Source organism: Manihot esculenta, chromosome 3 (genome assembly GCF_001659605.2).
Source record: "Manihot esculenta cultivar AM560-2 chromosome 3, M.esculenta_v8, whole genome shotgun sequence".
Taxonomy (NCBI): domain Eukaryota; kingdom Viridiplantae; phylum Streptophyta; class Magnoliopsida; order Malpighiales; family Euphorbiaceae; genus Manihot; species Manihot esculenta.
The window spans coordinates 25,834,142-25,852,501 of record NC_035163.2 but is presented as its reverse complement, the minus strand read 5'-3'; the positions used below and the strand labels follow the sequence as shown (position 1 = coordinate 25,852,501).

Sequence of the window (18,360 nt, the reverse complement as noted above, 5' to 3'; positions counted from 1 at the left end):
AAAGTAGATATACCAACAAAGATAATAGGGTGAGCATTCAGTCGATTTAATTTAAAATCAAATCGAATAAATTGAAAATTAAAATTTTAATAATCATAAAAATTAAATAAAATTAATATTGGACATAAATTGAATCGCTTCGATTTAATTTGATTCAATTTGATAATTAGATTTTTTTAATAAATTTTTTATTTTTACATCTTATTTAATTTTAATATTTTAAAATTTAATTGAAATATTCCGACCTTACTTATGGTCTTATTTATTTATATTATTAAAAATAATATATTATTATCATTATTCAGTTTTGTTCACTTTTCTTAATTTTTTATCAAAATTGAATCAAATCGAAATAATTAAAATTTTTAAAATTAAAAATCAAATTAAATCGAATTGAATAAAAAATTAAATTAAAATTTTCAATTAATTCAATTCAATTGATTTTTTCAGTTTAAATTGAATATTACTCACATAAAAAAACTCTCTCTACTGTAATTGTGAATAATAAAATCCAAAGAGTAACATGCAATATTAAAAGTTGAGATCCAGCAGAGTATGAAGCAGCTAAATCAAAAAAATAATAATAATAAAAGCAGAGATGGAAACGACAAAAGTTTTTTTGAATAAAAAAAAATAAAAGAGAGAAAACATATTATGCAAGATTTAGTTTAAATTTGAATTTGATTTAGTTTTTACTCTATTCTAAAAAAATGTAAATAGGCTAAATAATCAGAAAAAATATATATTTTAACTATTACATTTAACTAAAATAATCTTTTTATTTTTACATTATTGTTTTTTTACCTTTTAATTTGGTATCTATTTTATTATTTTTATACAATTCGTCAATAATATTTTATCACATATATACATATTACATTTGAATACAAAGAATAAAAATTCTAATGCAAAAGAGTATAAGTAATTCAGGTAACCTTGAAGGTGGTTCAATGGAGACTGGCCAAATGTGTTCACTGCCTTATATTTATTTAAAAGAAAATATTTATTTATACTCAATCTATTATACATTAAAATATTTTTAAAATATAAATAAATAGATATTTTTATAAAAGAAAATAAGTAAACTCTAATGTCTCTCAATGAATTTTTTTTTTATTTTAGTTTTTTCTCCATGGGGCCATAAATTCTAGAGAACATTTTAAAATTATATTAAAATTTGCTTTAAATTTCTGCGTACTTATTCTTCCACCGCATCCGTATGTATCTAACTCGTCGTTTTGTCAACAGACTCAACAACCCATTTACTGCTCATTATTATCTCTACCAGAAATTCTCAGGGATCTTTAGACCACATTTAAATTTAATTATGGGTCGCGCATTGAATTTAATTCTCGTATAGGAAATTGTAGTTCCTCCTGAGAATAACGGCTATAATCTTTAGCGGTTTTAGTAGCATATTGTTATTTAGGTAATAATTAATTTAATATTATAAAAAATAATTTTTTATAAATAATTATAATAGTGATTAATTAAATATTATAAAAATTTTTTTTTTATAAGAGATTAAGTTTTTCATATATATTATTAAGGAATTCAATAATTTTTTATTATCTTTATTACAAATTAATTAATCGCTTAACTATCATCTATCACTTAATAATATGTATTATCCATTCATCATTTTTTAATCCATATAAAAATTAGTAATAAATTACCCCCATCCCATAATTATATGCATATAGTTTTTTTAATAGATTAAAAAATAAAATAAAATAAAATAAACTATATATTTTTTTGTTAATTATTTTAAAATTATTTTATTTTATATTTTTATATTTTTGTTTTTATTATAAAATTATTATCTATTTTTTATATTATAATAATATATAAATTTATTATTATAATTCTATTTCGTTTTATTTTATTTTTAAAATATATTTTAATATTTAATAAAATTTAATATTTTTAAAATGAATATAATTAAAAAATTATTTTTTTAATATATATAAAAAATAAGGTTGATAAAAATTATAATATAAAAAAGTAATACTTATTATTCTATTAATTATTCATTTCATCAGCACTTCTGAAACAAAAAAAAGAAGAAAACAGACAATTGCATAATGGTTTAAGTTTAAGATATGTGTGCTAATTATTGTCATCTGGGGAATTTTCTCTCATGATCAATCTCTGTTACTTCAAGGCAGTCCACCTCCAAGTCCACCGCCAGCGCCGCTACCAGCACCAAACCCACCACCAGCTCCACCACCAAGTCCGCCGCCGCCACCTCCTCCAAAACCACCACCTCCTCCAGCACCACTTCCAAATCCTCCACCAGCTCCCCCTCCAAAACCAGAACCACCACCTACTCCTCCACCACCCCCACCTCCAAAACCTCCACCACCACCAGCACCCCCTCCAAGTCCAGCACCAGAACCAGCACCACCACCAAATCCTGCTCCTGCCCCACCTCCAGCACCACCACCTAACCCACCTCCACCTCCAAACCCACCACCACCTCCACCGCCAATACCTCCACCAAGTCTAGGGCGACGAAATAAGTTCTTCTCATCCTGAAAAGAACCACCCTTCTCGTCCACAATCTTTCTAGCAACACTACCAGTGCAAACAAGAGCCCCAAGAACAACCACAAGGATCAATTTCGAAGTCATCTTTTCGCTGCAGCCAATCAAGCTCCGATATAGCTAAGATGACTCGAGTGGTGAAGAGTGAGGATCCGAGAGAGGGTATATATAGAGACATTACGAAGCTATACATAGAGCACAGTTGAGAAGCTTTCATGTCTTGTGCTCATCTTCTATCCAAAAAACCGTGTTGAGACATTTAATGAACACAGCTGTACATATTGACAAGGATTTAGGACGAGGGCTTTTATAGCTTTATACTCTGACTTTATGCATGTAAAGAAAGTACTTTGCAAAAAAAAAAAAACAAAAAAGTCTACTTGGCATAAATAAATAATTATATAAAAATAATTATTTTTTAAAATATTAATTAATTACTATATTTTTAAAATTTATTAGCCTTTTATTACTAGCATATATTTATATAGTTATATTTTTTTATTAACTCATTATATTATATAACTGTATAATTGTCGGTACCTTGAGACTTTGTCGTGCGAGTTGCATGGATTTGAGATTGCTTTTCTGTTTATGGTTGAAGGATTTGACGTGGGTATTAATTAGACTACAAGGGTACTTCATCCTTTTATCTCTTGCAAGTTGCACCATGATCAAAATTCAAAAGTCCAAATTATTTGCATTGGCGTCAGAAAATAATGTGTGTATAATTTAAGTGTATTTAATATAAATTTGAGAAATTTAATAAAATGAAAATTTTAATATAAGAGTGATTTTTTATTTGATTAATTCTAACTAAAAAATCATTAATTTTTTCAAATTCTTGAGGATACCTTTTTTTTAAAAAAATAGAACCCTTATTTTATTAATTTAGGCCATGAAAATTTTAATCTATTAATATTCAGTAAAAATTTAATAGTAATAGAAGTTTATTGATAAATTTTCGAATTAATGGGGAGTTGCACCAAGATTATTTTCATCACATTGCGCATAATCATCACAAATCTCTTTCCTAGATTCTGCATCTCCATTGTATAACACTGTGGGAATGTTGGAATAATTAGAAGTTTGGGATGATTAATGAAGATTTCAAACCCAACCACTATTTCATATCTGTTTGATATTTCTTTGAAATTAATTTTTTTTGGAAAAAAAAAAAACTGAGTTCAGGTGATTTATCTCATAAACTGCTGCAATTAGACAATTTGGGAAATTAGATTCGTTTACAATCAACAGTTGTAGGTTCAAGATTTTAAAAAAATAAATCACTTTACCTTTTTATATCTATATAACCAATGCTCTTATCTTCTTTTTTTTTTAATAAAATATTTGTTTATTATTTATTTATTTTAACAATAAAAATTATATATTTTTATATGAAATGAAAAATATTATTTTTTAAAATTTACAAAATTTTCACGAAAATAAAATCAAACATAATTTTTACATTTAATTTAATTTATTTTTTTTTATAAAATGAATCATATTTAGAAGATAAATGATGGAATCTAAAATTTCTTATTAATAATTCAGTGGCAAACTCTATTGTACATCCATACCCAATAGTTGTTGGTATAAAGGTTGAATAGAAATGATAACATTGATAAAGACAATTGAAGATTAACAATAATTTTAAAAAAAAAAAAAAAAAAACCTTTAAAGCAACAGAACACCGAACAATCACGTTGACATAGTTTAAACCAAGTTGTAGTAATGTTTGGGATATATATAAATGCTTGTGTTTCTGTGTCTTCAAGGCAATCCACCTCCAAGTCCACCACCAGCACCTCCACCAGCGCCAAACCCTCCACCAGCTCCACCGCCAAGTCCACCTCCACCTCCACCTCCAAATCCTCCTCCACCTCCAGCTCCCCCACCTAGCCCACCTCCAGCACCACCTCCAAATCCACCACCAAAACCAGCTCCTCCACCTAATCCACCACCACCGCCACCTCCAAATCCTCCACCACCACCAGCTCCTCCACCTAGACCACCTCCAGCTCCCCCACCAGCACCTCCTCCAAATCCAGCTCCACCACCAAGACCACCTCCACCACCTAAGCCGCCGCCACCTCCAGCACCACCACCTAGGCCACCACCATGGTGGAATAAATTCTTCTCATCCTCAAAAGAACCCTTTTCACTCAGAAGCTTCCTAGCACTAGTAGTGCAAACTAGGGCACCAAAAACCAAAGCAAGAAGCAGCTTATTACAAGTCATCTTTGCTAATAATATGAGATATAGCTAGCCGAGATGGCTTGGGTGAGAAATGAAGGGTCGAAGGAGAGGGTTATATAGAGATATCCGAAATGAGAAAGATAAGATAGAGTTGAGCCTCTTAAATTTTGTTCATCTTCTCATCCAACAAAAACCGGTTTGATCAGTTAATGCACCCATCTGTCGCCGTTGAAAAACAGGACTCTAACCATGCCCCACCTCTGATCAATTCAAGTAAAGGTTTTTGTTATTGCATGGAGTTATAGTTCTGCATGGACTTGAGTTGGAGCTTTGGGAAATTCTTAATCAGCCAATAATATAAGAAAACAAATTCTTACCCTTACTCCCACAGACAAGGTGTACAAATAGTTAACTAGAAAAAAAAATCAACATTAATTACATTATAGTATAGGTATGTATAGGGTGTGCATTAATAAGTTATAATCAAATAGCCAAACTGAATCCAACTAATAACATTTAGTCATTTTCTTAGAAATATATTTTGCTTGGTTATATATTATTACTATTATTAGTATATATTATTTCAGTTCTATAATTTTTATCCATATATTTTTTAAATTATTATCTAATTTTTTATTATAATAACATATAAATCGATAATTATAATTTTATTTTATTTTATTTTATTTTTAAGAAATCTTTCAAAACATCTTTTTAGCATTTAATAGAATTTAATATTTTTAAAATGAATATAATCAAAAAATTAATAAAAAAAATTATTTATCTTAATACATATAAAAAAGTAAAATTGATAAAAATTATGAAATGAAAAGAATATTATTTTATATATTTGATTATATCCATTAATCAATCAAATTTCGTACATATGGTTAAAAAGTTAAATTTACTCTTAAACTAACTATATAGTGAAAATTATAAAAATATCAAATTTTAACTTGTGATTCAAATTTATCCTTGAATTATTATTAAAAAATCAAATAAAACTGTTACTTGTTTTTTAAAAGCAAATATACTTATTGTATTAATAAAATTCCATCCAATAAAGAGGAATATAATCTCAAACAAAAAGACGATTATGTATGATAGATTCTCTAATCAAAGCATGAATATTACGACGAACCCATCTAACAGAAATATCAGTTTTAAAGTTTAACAAAAAAGATTTACAATCATTGAAAATCAAATAAAACCGTTATTTATATTAGTTTTAAAGAATAAGCTACATTCTTCTCGGTACATTTGATTTTATTTGAATTTATTTAGTTTTTTAATGATAATTTATGTTTAAAAATAAAATTTAATATTGTTAACTTTTTACTATATAATTTGATAACATATAAATAATAGAATCCATTAAAATTACGATACATATATACGGAATTTAGAATGATTTCATGAACTTCACCATTTGATTCAACCGTGCAGCAGAAAACCTAACTTATAAGTTATAAAGATCATAGCAACACCCATTACCCTATTAAAATCCGAAATGGACGGGTAGACTTATTCAAAATTTGATATTGATACAAGCTCAATTGTTAGTGACTAGGGAGAACCCATCTCAACACAGATCGGGTGAGTCGAGTACGACCTCCCGATGAGACTAAGATAGGATGCCGATCTCCTAAGTATTAGTCTTCTCCTCAATACATTGCTGGGATCACAAAATGTACGAGCGGTAAATAGACTGACGTGACACATGCAATATACAGAGTATGGACTAGTCGACTCTGTATTTATTATCCAACCACCCACCATGAATAAGCCGCTTAACACACTTGCAAAATGATACTCATTTAGTCTGATAGGACATGACACAAGAGGTGTCAGAACAATCAGGGATATATATACTATTGATCTAACTCAAAAAAGGACGTGCTCTCTCTTGAATTATCCAACTCTCTCTTTCACACATGATCACACCCACTCTTGGACACATCCTCTTTCTTTTTTCTCCAAATTTTTTATTTTTTATTTTTATTTTTTTTGCATCTCTTTACACTAAGGCATCACTTTAAAAGTTTTATACATAACTTGAACATTGGAGAGTCTCCACCGCGATATCCCTAATAGACCATGATTATTTTCTCATATCTTACAGACTCATTTCTCAATATCGAGAAAGGAGAACTCACGTAAAATTTCAAAAACATTCACTTTTCATGAAATCAATCACAATTCATTAATCTGTCCATCGAATTAAATTACAGTTTAAATATTCACATATCATGATCCACGAAATTGGTTTAAAAATAAATTTAGGGTTTTTGCCTCTTACATACACACAGTACGCAAATACTCGACTATAATATAAAAGCAACATGCCATATAATCTTTTATGATACTTAATTATCATAATTTCAGTTCAAATGATAGCTAATCATTAAGTAATTGGTGTATGTATTAATTTGAGTGTAGGTAATAACTACTCAATTTATAAAATCTATCATATTCTTTATTAGGGTGAGCAAGAAAAATTGGGCCATCAACAATTTATTTTGCTTAATTCAAATTTTAGCTATAAAAAACTATCTACCATTTTTTGTTGAAGAAAAACAATAATGCATTAAAATCTAAACTAAACAATTGTTTTTTACGAGCTTTCATCTTCTTTGGAAGTTTTGCATGACAATTATATCATCAATGGTGTTGCAAAGAAGTTCTGCAATTGGATTTTTCAAAAATTTCTTTGCAAAAAGTGTATTTTCAACATCAATATTAATTTCATAAGCAAAATTAAGATATAATAATATTTTAAAAATTTTGATGGGATATAAAATAAAACATTTTAATGAGTCATATGAATAATTTATTATAATGATAATATTTTTTTTTAGTAAATTCAATAGATCAACTTACTCGACACAGAAATCTTTGAATCCGTTCATGATTTTGATTAATTTGATATTTGTAAATTAAAATGGTTTATATATTGAGTAGAGGGGAGTCTTTTTTTCCTCATCTTGATTAACTTGTTAAAAAAAGGCTTCGCGTCTTGATAGAGTAGGTGGACGGAAATTAATTGGCGATCCATAAACTTTTTGGCTGGCCTGTCCTGGAGTGCCGTGCTGTGTGCCAAGTATATAAATTAGGTGAGAAGGATTCGAAAGGATTCTTATATGCATGGGATTATCATTTTTATATACACTGATCAGAGTTAGAGCCGCTCTTTAATGAGTTCAAAATAAGGTAAAATCAATCAGCGTAACAAAATTTCTTAATTGACTGAACATGGCAAATTAAATTTTTTTATGGGCATATCAAGTACTCCATGAATACAATGAATACGATTACTGACAAAGGTCCAATGCGAATTCGTTAACAATATAAAATTAAATTGTTGTAATTTAAAAAAAATATATTGTTATATAAATTGATCCTTTATCATAATGAAATTTATAATATAATTGATATACGTACAATAATTGAATTGTAAAGTTTCTTTTGCATTGAGGACTATGGGATACATAAACCGATGAAAAGGATCCTCATCAACACAAGAAATCTTGTTATGGCCTTTTCAGAAAAGAAAAAAGGAAAAATGTTTTGGCCTGTCAGGCTCTTGTGGTTGTGAGGAAAAGGCTGAGTACGTAGAAAGTAAGTGTACAGTTTTGGAGACTAAATTGTGCATATGATATGTTAACATGGAAAATTAATATTGTGATTACAATTAATTAACCTCGACAAGTTAATTAGCGCCAGCTGTAATAAAAACCATGGTGGTTGTGATAAAAGGTTCACCACACGCCAAATACATTATTTAGAGAGTATTTGGCCTGATTTATAGACTGATTAAATTAATTTATATATTTTAAATTTTAAATGAATAGTTTATTTATAATAATATAATAAGTTTATAAGTATAAAAAAATAATTTTTATTTTAATGCTTATAAATACTTTATTTATAAATTAATTTAATTAATTAAATTATTATCTTATTATTATTAAAAATTTAAAATTACAATATATATCTTTATTTAATAAAAAAACAACTTATACTATTTTTAGTTATTTTCATAATAAATGTACTCATTAACTAAACACATAATAATTTAAAATTATTATAAATTAGCTTATAAATATTTAGTATTTATAAAAGAGTGTTTAGTTTTAGTTTATGAAAATTATCTTATAAACACTAATTATTTAAAATTTATTTAAGACTTATAAATATTTAAAATTTTAAATAATTGTGTATTTAATTAAAATATTTATAAATAATTAATAAACAGCTACTATATTTGATAATAATTAGTTTATAAGCACATTTATAATTAAAATTATTAAAAAAGATATTAAATAAGATATATGATAACTTTTTAAAATTAACAAGAATAATATGTAATTTACTAGATCAAAGCAATTTATAAGGTTAGTGTTTATATGCCCTAAAATGAAAAACTTTCCCTCTAACTTATTTTCTTTTTTAGCCTATAAACTGCACTTATAAATTAAAAAAATATTATAAATAAATAATTTAATTAATTTTTAAAATTTATAAACTAATTTTACCGGCTTATAAATTTAAATAAACATTCCGATACATATGAATAAATCTGTCCCTCAATTTTTAATTCTCATTTAATAAAAAATAAACACGCCTTTTTAATATTGAATAACATGGCAAATGAGGCCTTAACACAATTAATTCCTAGAAAGGTTTTTGCCTTTTTGACACTCATTTATTAACTATTATCCCATCATATATACAAATTTTAAAAATCTTTATCTTTGTATTTATTATTTTTCCATTAAAAACTTTACATTTTTACTTCCAAGTCAAATGTTAAAATCTCCACTACCAAATCAGGATAAGAGAAAAAAAATAAATAAAAAAATTCCAATAAATAAAAATTTCCAATTTGACTAAATTTTTTTTTTTAAAAATAAGAATAAAAATATAAAATTTAAAATTTTTTATATTTATTCAGATGCATTTACTATTAAATTTATATCTGAACTACCAGAATAAAATTGTGAGTTCAAAAATTTAATTTTTAAATTTTATTATTATTATTTGTTAATTCATAAATATAATTTTTTATATATATAAGTAGCTTCGCTAGGCTCAAACTCAAAACATATTGGTTTGTAAAGATCTTTATTCAAATATTCTATTTACTTATAATCAAAATTCAAAACAATGTTATCACAATTAAAATCCAAATTAAATTACTGTGTAAATAAAAATTAAATACTTAATATTTACTTTTTTAAAATCCAGTTAAAATATCATTATAATTTAAAATCAAACTCAATCATCTTATTTTAATCTTAAATATTTATATTACTAACTCTTATAATTTTAATAATCCATATTACTTAATCTATGTAACTTTAATCATTCACAGTATTTAATCCTTTCATCAAAACTAAAACTGGACTAACATTTTTCTTTTTCATAAAAATCCAACAAAACTGCCAAGAAATTTATTTTAAAAAAAATAGACTCAAGCAGTTAATTTTGATAAATTACATACATTTAATATTTATTCACCCAAATTTCAATTAAAATCAGTTCTTCAGTATACTGCACATATTTTTTTCTCTCCCCTAAAAAGTAATTTTGTTTTCAAATGGCCTTTAAAAATCTAATAAATAATAAATAACTATGTCCTTAGCTTGTTGCAAAGAAGTTTATATTTACATTTGACACAAGCTCTGTTGTTCACTGAAACAGGCAAAAGAAAACATAACCTTACGAATCATCTGAAACTCTCATACCATAATGGCCTGCCAGATTTTGGGCAGTTTTATCACCCAGGACACCAACTATCATCTCATACTTCTTAAAGTTTGCTTTTAGGGTCTCCGCCTGTTGCTTATGTAGTTTCTCTTCTCTGTCCAATTGTTGCTGGAACCATAGAGAATAACGTAAACTAGTCAATTACATTGCTGAAAACTGGAATACAATAACAAACCAAAAAAATCATTAGTTGTGACAGAATGCAAAACCTTACCTTGAGCAAGAACGAAGCTTCAGTAGCATGCTTTCGGGTAACGAGCTTCAGTTTCTTTGCTACCTCAAAATCAGGGTCACTTGGGTCCAACCAATGGCAGTGTATCTTTCTACCAGGCTTCACTGGGCGATCATCAAACATCTCGGCTTCGGCAAGACGGGCCCTCACAGGTCTTGGCATCCCAGCCATCATGAAAGGAAATTGGGTTATTGATGAGATGACTTTTTTGGCTTTCTCAGAGTTCTCCATCTCTACCAGAGCACAAGAAGGGATACTCAAGGTTTCCAAGTAGTTTGGAATAAAACTTACACTCACAACAGTTCCAAACTGATCTAAAGCCTTTTTTAAGACAGGTTCAGTAACTTGTGGTGAGAGGTTGTCAACAAAAATTGTCCGCTCTACTTTTTCTTCAAATGCAGCATACTTTGCTTCAGCTGTAGACTCCATGCTATAGTGCACGCAATCTAACTAAAGCCAAAAGAATTAGTAAGCCAAGGAGCAATTATAGATTTTTCAGTGCAAAATTATATTTTACCATTTCTAGCCAATCATCACATATCGAGTCCAGTATGTCAAATGGTATAGAAACCATTAACTGGCAAAATTAACAATATTATAAAGCTTCTATATTTTTAAAAGCATGCTGAAGTACAATAATTACACTCAACCATAAACAAACCAAAAACTGCATCACTGCAGGCATTTTGCCATGATTCAAATCTATCTAACAGTTACTAGTTCAACAAAAAAAAATGCAGTTTCACTATTTCACACAGCAGAGCTCCAAGAATCTTCAAATCAATCTAGCAATTGACTACTCTAAGCTTAATTTTGAAATTCCACATTAGGAAGCACAGTATAAAATTGAAAGTTAAGACTAGTGGCAATTTAGGAAAGAACAAGCTAGAAGACGAGAGAGCTGATGCAAGACATATCTAACTTCTTAACCTCTTATTCTTGGGATGTTGTATATCTACACATAGTTTCATGTGTGTCAAGAGGGTGGAACCGTAAGCTATCACTCTTACAATGTTAGAACAGCTGAACATCCAAAAACAAGGAATACAGTACATACTACGAATAGGTAAACATAAAATGTCCAACCAATTATAATCGATGTAAAGGGATTTTATAGGAATCTAATGGTAGAGAATTAGGGAATAATAAGAGAACAAAAGTTGAGGCTTAGGAGGGACAGATTGTCTGAGGATATAAATTAAGAATTTGTCATTAAAATTACATGTGAATCTTCTAGGCATGATGTATAGAATTCACAAAATTGAACAACGCCATATAAAGGCAATATCTATTACCTAGGGATAGTGCCAAGCAGGGTAGCCGCGAAATTTTTAAGCACAGAACCCATTTGGAAATATAGTACCCATATTCATCCCAAGATTTCACTACCGGCATCCTTCCCAAAACCCGTACAACATTCTCGAAACTACCAAAACCCGATTAACTCGTAATCACAAAAAAAAAAAATTCACATAAAATAATCTCACATTAGCATCTCAATAGAACTCAGAAACCCATTTCAATCTCAAAAGAACATCTCTGAATTCATTCATAATAGTGTTCGTTTCAACAAATTTTCAATAAATCTCACAATTACAGCCCTAAGCACATTTACATAAAACTTGGCATTTCCAATAATTTCAGAAATCTCACATTAACATTTCAATAAAATTCAGAAACCCATTTCAATAATCTCACTAAAACAACTCTCAATCCATTCACAGTAGTTTTTATTTCAACAAATTTTCAATAAATCTCACAAATACAATCCAAGCATATAAATCTTAACATTTCCACAAACTTCAGAAACCCACATCAATAGATCTCACTCATCTTAGAAAGCGAAACCACAATCTCAAAACCCATTCAAACCTGCAGAGACTGAGGACGAGGCGACGAGCAGCAGGGGCGGCGTGACTGAGGACGAGTACCAGCGGCGAGGAGCAGAGGGACGATCGGTGGGAGGAGGGAGGCGTCGGCTGTACCAGGGGGAGAGGTGGAGAAGCCGAATAGGGGGAAGGGAGGGCAGGGGAGGGGACGGAGCAGTGTTGAGAGTTGAGAGTGAAATGTTTAAGGATTTTTATATATTATTTAAAATATTTTATACTATAGGTATAATTTTGCTTTTTAGGTTATAACTTTTTAAAGATAAATAATATAATTTATAATATTAAAATTATTTAATATAACAAGTATATTAGTTTGTAGTAAGAATTTTTCTAATTTCAATTTTTAAATTATTATTTTCCAAAATAAATAATAATATAAAAAACATTATAATTTTCTAATTATTTCTAAAACATTCAATGTTACCTTTTTATCTCTTTCGATTTCTTTTTAGGATTTATAAAAAGGAGACATGAAAATTATATAAAATAGATTAAAGGATGGTATATATATATAAAATTTAAAATATATTCATAATTTAGATATTATATTTTGTTTGGACTAATTTAAAAAAACCATTATTAGAAAAAACTTTATACAAAAGAAATAAAAATTAAAAAATTGAATTTAAATTTATAATTTAAAATTTCCCATTTCAACCATAAACTTTAATTTAGATTTGAATCAAAATTTTTGCCTTTATTTTAATTTTTATTAATTTAGTATTTTAATTTTACGTTTAATTTTAATTTAAAAAAAAAGACAAAACTAATTTTAATTTTAACTTTAACTTTAAATTTTAGTTTTAATTTAGTAGCTCTAAATTCTAGTCATTAATTTATTTTACTTTTTATTTTTACCCATTAAATTAAAATTTGTTATATATTTGTCCTTATATTGCAGTGTTACATTATCTTAAATTACAAAAGATTTATACATAGCTAATAGCTTTACCCAATTTTCAGCCTTTCTTCTAAAGGAGTCCTGCAAAGAGACAATTAGGCCGCAAGAATCTTTGGGCTCTAGATGCTGCCAAGCACCACTCAGCCTAAGCAAAAATAGCGCACTTACATATCACAATCGCAAAAGCCTACGATTCATGCCATCTCCAACGCTATGCTTTGGAGATAAGCCTCGCTCAATTTTGGCATTGCGCGTGTCACGCTAAATATAATGTAATATTGTAGCAACGTTATTTTATTTTTTTTTAATTTATATATAATTTAAAATTTATATATATTTTCAATTAAGTTTAATTTTTTTTATTCTCATAATTTATTATATTTTTAATTTATTTTATATTTTTATAATTATTAAAATTTAATTTAAATTAATATATTTTTAATTATAAATAATATTTATAATAAATTAATTTATTTATAATATATTATATAAAAAAATAAAGTGAAATATATTGTAATTTAATAATATATATTAATTTAAAATATAAATCTGAAAGTTCATACTCAATTCTAATAATATTGTTAAGATATTGATCATATACATTGGATGATGGTGATGGTAATTGACGTTAATTTTTTTTTAATATTTAATTTTTTTAACAAACTATTTCACGAGTAATTGAGTCAAAAATAAAATTTAAATTAAGATTTTATTTTATTCTTTAAATTTTTTTAAGTTTAAAACTCTCCGTTTCATTACTTTCCTTCTCTCTTTCTATAGTTACATTAGTCAACGATTTTATACACTTTTTATTATTCGCATCTAAATATTGTAAAGTGAATGAAAAATATTCATCAAATTTTTTATAATTAATTATTTTTATTTATTTATAATATAATTAAATATTTAAATATAAAATGAAATTATAAAATATATAAATATTTAGAGTGAGTATATAAAATTATATAAATTTTTTGAATGAACGATATAAATAAAATTAAAGTAAAATAAATAATATAATATTAAAAAATATATATAAACAGAATAATTTTTTTGCGTTAAAAATGATGCAGAAAATTTTAATATTACGCTACTATTTTGATGTTTTGCATCAAAATAGTACAAAAAACAGTGCTTGGCGATGGAATGGCCTCAGAACAATGGAGTCAACCACGAAATTGACCTGCTTCTTGCATCTCCTCATCTTCTCTTTTCTCTGCCAATCTTTGGCCTCATCACCCTTCCCCATTGTTGATTCAAACTCTACATTTCCCAGTGAAGCTCTTCCAACCAAATCCGGCTACCTACCCATCAACCCCAACACCAATTCAGCCATTTTCTACACCTTCTATGAAGCGCAAAACCCAGGCTTACCTCTCTCCCAAACCCCACTTCTTATCTGGCTCCAGGGCGGCCCTGGTTGCTCATCCATGATGGGCAACTTCTTTGAGCTAGGTCCGTATCGTGTAGTTGATATTCAGAGTGAAAACATCCAACCTCTTTCTCTTGAACGCAATTTAGGCTCTTGGAACCGCATTTTTGGCCTTATTTTCCTTGATAATCCAATTGGAGTTGGGTTTAGTATCGCTGCTACACCCGAAGAGATACCAAGAAATCAACGCTCTGTTGCTAAGCATCTAGTTGCTGCGTTCACTGGGTTTATTGGGTTGGACCCAGATTTCAAGAATCGTCCACTTTATTTCACTGGTGAGAGTTATGCTGGTAAGTATGTTCCTGCAATTGGATACTACATTTTGAAGCAGAATATGAGGTTGCCAGAGGCACAACGAGTGAACTTGAAAGGCGTGGCTATAGGTAATGGGTTAACGGATCCAATAACTCAAGTGAAAACTCATGCTACAAATGCATATTTTTCTGGTTTTATCAATGAGAGGCAAAAGGGAGAATTGGAGAAGCTCAATGGAAGGCAGTTGAGTTTGTCAAAATGGGAAATTGGAGTGAGGCAACAAATGCAAGCAGTAAGGCCTTGGGTTTGCTGCAAAACATGACAGGGTTGGCCACCTTGTATGACTTTACTAAAAAAGCGCCTTATAGGACGGGTTTGGTCACCAAATTCTTGCAATCAGCAGAGGTGAAGAGGAAATTAGGAGCAAATGAATCTATTGTTTACGAAGACTGCAGTGATGCGGTGGGGGAAGCACTGTCGGAGGATGTGATGAAGAGTGTCAAGTATATGGTGGAATTGTTGGTGAAGAAGAGCAAGGTATTGTTGTATCAAGGGCATTTTGATTTGAGAGATGGTGTGGTTTCCACTGAGGCTTGGGTGAAGACAATGAAATGGGAAGGAATAAAAAGGTTTCTGATAGCGGAGAGAAAAGTATGGAAAGTGAATGGAGAGCATGCTGGGTATGTGCAGAAATGGGGAAGCTTGAGCCATGTTGTGGTACTAGGAGCAGGTCATCTTGTGCCTACAGACCAGGCATTAAATTCTCAGGCAATGATAGAGGATTGGGTTTTGGATAAGGGTGTCTTTGCTTACGAGAAAAACAAGGGTCTCTGCATCGGACACCAGGTAGTCATTCTGAAAGTCGTAGCTCTTGCTGTTGGTAGACAGATCTGAAATGTTAAACGCACATTGTTATGGTATTTTGAAGTGATGGAAGATCTAGTGAGAAGTAAATTTCATAAATAAGACAACAGTATGCTTGTTATTAGCCAACTGTTGTTTCATTTATGTGATCTACAAGACATAATGACCATAGGACAGTGATAGTCGTGGTTTGAATATTTAAAGGGCATACATCATATATGAGACAAATAAATTGATGATAGAATTAATTTTGTCTTTTGCATATGTATTCTGCATGATTTGGAAAAGCAATTTAATTATTGAAATTATTTAAAGTAATATGGAAAAAATTATAATATGAATTATATTTTTCAAATATTATTATGAATTAACTTGACACATATAGTTCAATGACAAAAAAAAAAAAAAAAACTTGCATAATTGATTTTAATTATTTTAAGCTTAGAGAGGTTATTCACAGTTGACTTGGGAACTTGGGAATTAAGCTTCATCTTTTGTGTCAAAGAAACAAAATCAACATGGTTTATTAATATTTCATTATTAGCATAATCCATATTGATTTTGTGGATACTTTATAATTTAAATGAATTTATTTGAGATTTTATTCTTTTAAAAAAAAGTTAAGATAAAGAAAATCTAAATATTTATAATAATTTATGTTCTGACATTTTAAATTTTGAATAATAAAATTAAATATTTTTAATTTATCATAATCATAACTAAAAATATTAAATTGAATATAGTAATTAAATATTTTTTGTAAAGAAAAAGAATGAAAAAGGACAAGTAAATGCTAATCTCTTTTAACATTGTATGACAACAGGCGGCTGAAGAATCCATAGGCACTTGACACTTGTGTGGCCAATCTCTTCTTCCCAGTTCCACCTCACCTCAATCACACATTGAAAGGTCCGTCGTTTTTTTTTAATAAAAAATTAAATTAAAATCATTATACATTGATTTAAATAAAGTTTGTTTTAGTTATTTTAAAAATTAAATTAAATTAAATTTATTTAAGTTAAATTACACTTATAAAAATTTAATATATATATATAAATTTAAATAGAATTAAAAATGAAAGGTAATTGCAAAATAACTAAATATATACATATATATTTTACGTGAATCCCTATTTTAGTTTGAATTGTAGCCCAAGCCTTAAAAGAGGGCCCATCATGGTCGATGCTAAGGAGATATAAAAATTCCATTCGCACCCAAAAAATTTAAAAAAAAAAAAAATCTCACAGTGAGACAACATTATCCACAATCATCAAATGCCAAACAATTAAAGGAAAGAGAGCATTTCTGCTTCAATAATCTGAAAACACAGAAGCAAAAACAAACTCTTCACTATGAAGTGTATCCAATTTCAGTCTTCATTTCCTTCCTTGCATCTACAACCCCAGCAGAAGCCTCAGCTGCAGAAACTGAAGCCATACAAATGGCTATGCCCTTCTTCCCAAAGAATGTTATCAAGGACTAGGGCTATTATTAACCCTCTGATTCTCGCCGACGCTTCGCAACCTAAAGGAGGAGATATATCTGTCCTCCTTCAAACTGGGTAAGTTAAACACGTTGAAAATTCTTTGCAATTTCGCATAGCCAATGGTGTTCAACTCATTTCTCTCCTTTGATAATGCTGCAGTGGTTTGCTTTTGTTTGTTTATGGGATAGCAAACTTTGTGGTGCCGGCCTTCATTTCCAAACAATACGAATCGGACGAGAAAACGGAGGAAGATTCAATGTCAGATGAGGATGGCTCCACAGGTGATGACAAAGATGGTATGCCAAAGCCAAAATCACTTGGAAAAAAACGAGGCTTCCAAGGCACGAGGACATGATTACATGTAAGGGAGATGATCCCATGATTGCTACTAATGTCTTCTTTATCATTATCATCATTTATCTTTCAGAAAATTTTCCATAGCAAAATGGACTCTCTCTCTGTGCTAAGTTTTCTGTTAATAGTTCCAAGACTTTCGGTTTCAATTTTTAGTTGGCGACCTTTGATTTGCTGAAATAACTAACTAAAATAACCATTTTTATTAATTAATATATTAATTATATTTTCATTATAATAATTATATATCTTATTTTTGTAGATAAAAAATTATAAATTTTTTTTTTAATTTTTTTGTCAATATTTTATTATTCAATTACTAATAGAAAAATAAGTTATATATCTTCGATAATAACCGGTACCTTCAAATTTCTCTCCACTTGGTTAATAATTTTCAAATTAAAATTAAATTAGTTAAAATTTCGGACAACCCACT

The 18,360-nt window shown here is 28.6% G+C and overlaps 3 protein-coding genes and 1 pseudogene across 6 annotated transcripts; 2 read left to right on the top strand and 2 right to left on the bottom strand.

The window, feature by feature from the left end:
- Nucleotides 1–1,985: 1,985 nt before the first annotated feature.
- LOC110611629 (glycine-rich protein 5-like) lies at nucleotides 1,986–4,872 on the bottom strand. The gene is made up of 2 exons (XM_043955416.1): nucleotides 4,358–4,872; nucleotides 1,986–2,446 (listed from the first exon to the last, which is right to left on the bottom strand). Exons 1-2 carry the CDS (start codon nucleotides 4,782–4,784, stop codon nucleotides 2,160–2,162), a joined length of 714 nt encoding a protein of 237 aa, XP_043811351.1. The 5' UTR covers nucleotides 4,785–4,872; the 3' UTR covers nucleotides 1,986–2,159.
- Nucleotides 4,873–10,360: 5,488 nt separating this feature from the next.
- LOC110610599 lies at nucleotides 10,361–12,804 on the bottom strand. Of its 4 annotated transcripts, XM_043954572.1 has the most exons (4): nucleotides 12,616–12,804; nucleotides 10,726–11,193; nucleotides 10,455–10,619; nucleotides 10,361–10,420 (listed from the first exon to the last, which is right to left on the bottom strand). In XM_043954572.1, exons 2-3 carry the CDS (start codon nucleotides 11,170–11,172, stop codon nucleotides 10,464–10,466), a joined length of 603 nt encoding a protein of 200 aa, XP_043810507.1. In that variant the 5' UTR covers nucleotides 11,173–11,193; nucleotides 12,616–12,804; the 3' UTR covers nucleotides 10,361–10,420; nucleotides 10,455–10,463. The 4 variants fall into 4 exon arrangements, with proteins under 4 accessions (XP_043810507.1, XP_021606285.2, XP_021606283.2 ...); XM_021750593.2 differs by having other exon boundaries at nucleotides 10,361–10,619; nucleotides 10,726–11,189; nucleotides 12,598–12,804; XM_021750591.2 differs by having other exon boundaries at nucleotides 10,361–10,619.
- A 1,830-nt stretch (nucleotides 12,805–14,634) lies between these two features.
- On the top strand, nucleotides 14,635–16,301 carry LOC110612219 (annotated as a pseudogene).
- Nucleotides 16,302–17,330: 1,029 nt separating this feature from the next.
- LOC122723348 lies at nucleotides 17,331–18,016 on the top strand. Its single transcript, XM_043955379.1, has 2 exons — nucleotides 17,331–17,645; nucleotides 17,730–18,016. Exons 1-2 carry the CDS (start codon nucleotides 17,437–17,439, stop codon nucleotides 17,923–17,925), a joined length of 405 nt encoding a protein of 134 aa, XP_043811314.1. The 5' UTR covers nucleotides 17,331–17,436; the 3' UTR covers nucleotides 17,926–18,016.
- Nucleotides 18,017–18,360: the final 344 nt, after the last annotated feature.

What these genes read in the sequence shown, in the direction of transcription:
- LOC110610599 (XM_021750593.2), bottom strand. Translation starts at nt 11,172, where the DNA reads ATGGAGTCTACAGCTGAAGCAAAGTATGCTGCATTTGAAGAAAAAGTA. An exon ending in AAGCTTCGTTCTTGCTCAAG is followed by an intron (nt 10,620 to 10,725) that starts GTAAGGTTTTGC and finishes CTATGGTTCCAG; the next exon opens with CAACAATTGGACAGAGAAGA.
- LOC110611629 (XM_043955416.1), bottom strand. Translation starts at nt 4,784, where the DNA reads ATGACTTGTAATAAGCTGCTTCTTGCTTTGGTTTTTGGTGCCCTAGTT. An exon ending in TGGTGGAGGGTTTGGCGCTG is followed by an intron (nt 2,447 to 4,357) that starts GTGGAGGTGCTG and finishes GAGGTGGGTTAG; the next exon opens with GTGGTGGTGCTGGAGGTGGG.
- LOC122723348 (XM_043955379.1), top strand. Translation starts at nt 17,437, where the DNA reads ATGAAGTGTATCCAATTTCAGTCTTCATTTCCTTCCTTGCATCTACAA. An exon ending in TCTGTCCTCCTTCAAACTGG is followed by an intron (nt 17,646 to 17,729) that starts GTAAGTTAAACA and finishes ATAATGCTGCAG; the next exon opens with TGGTTTGCTTTTGTTTGTTT.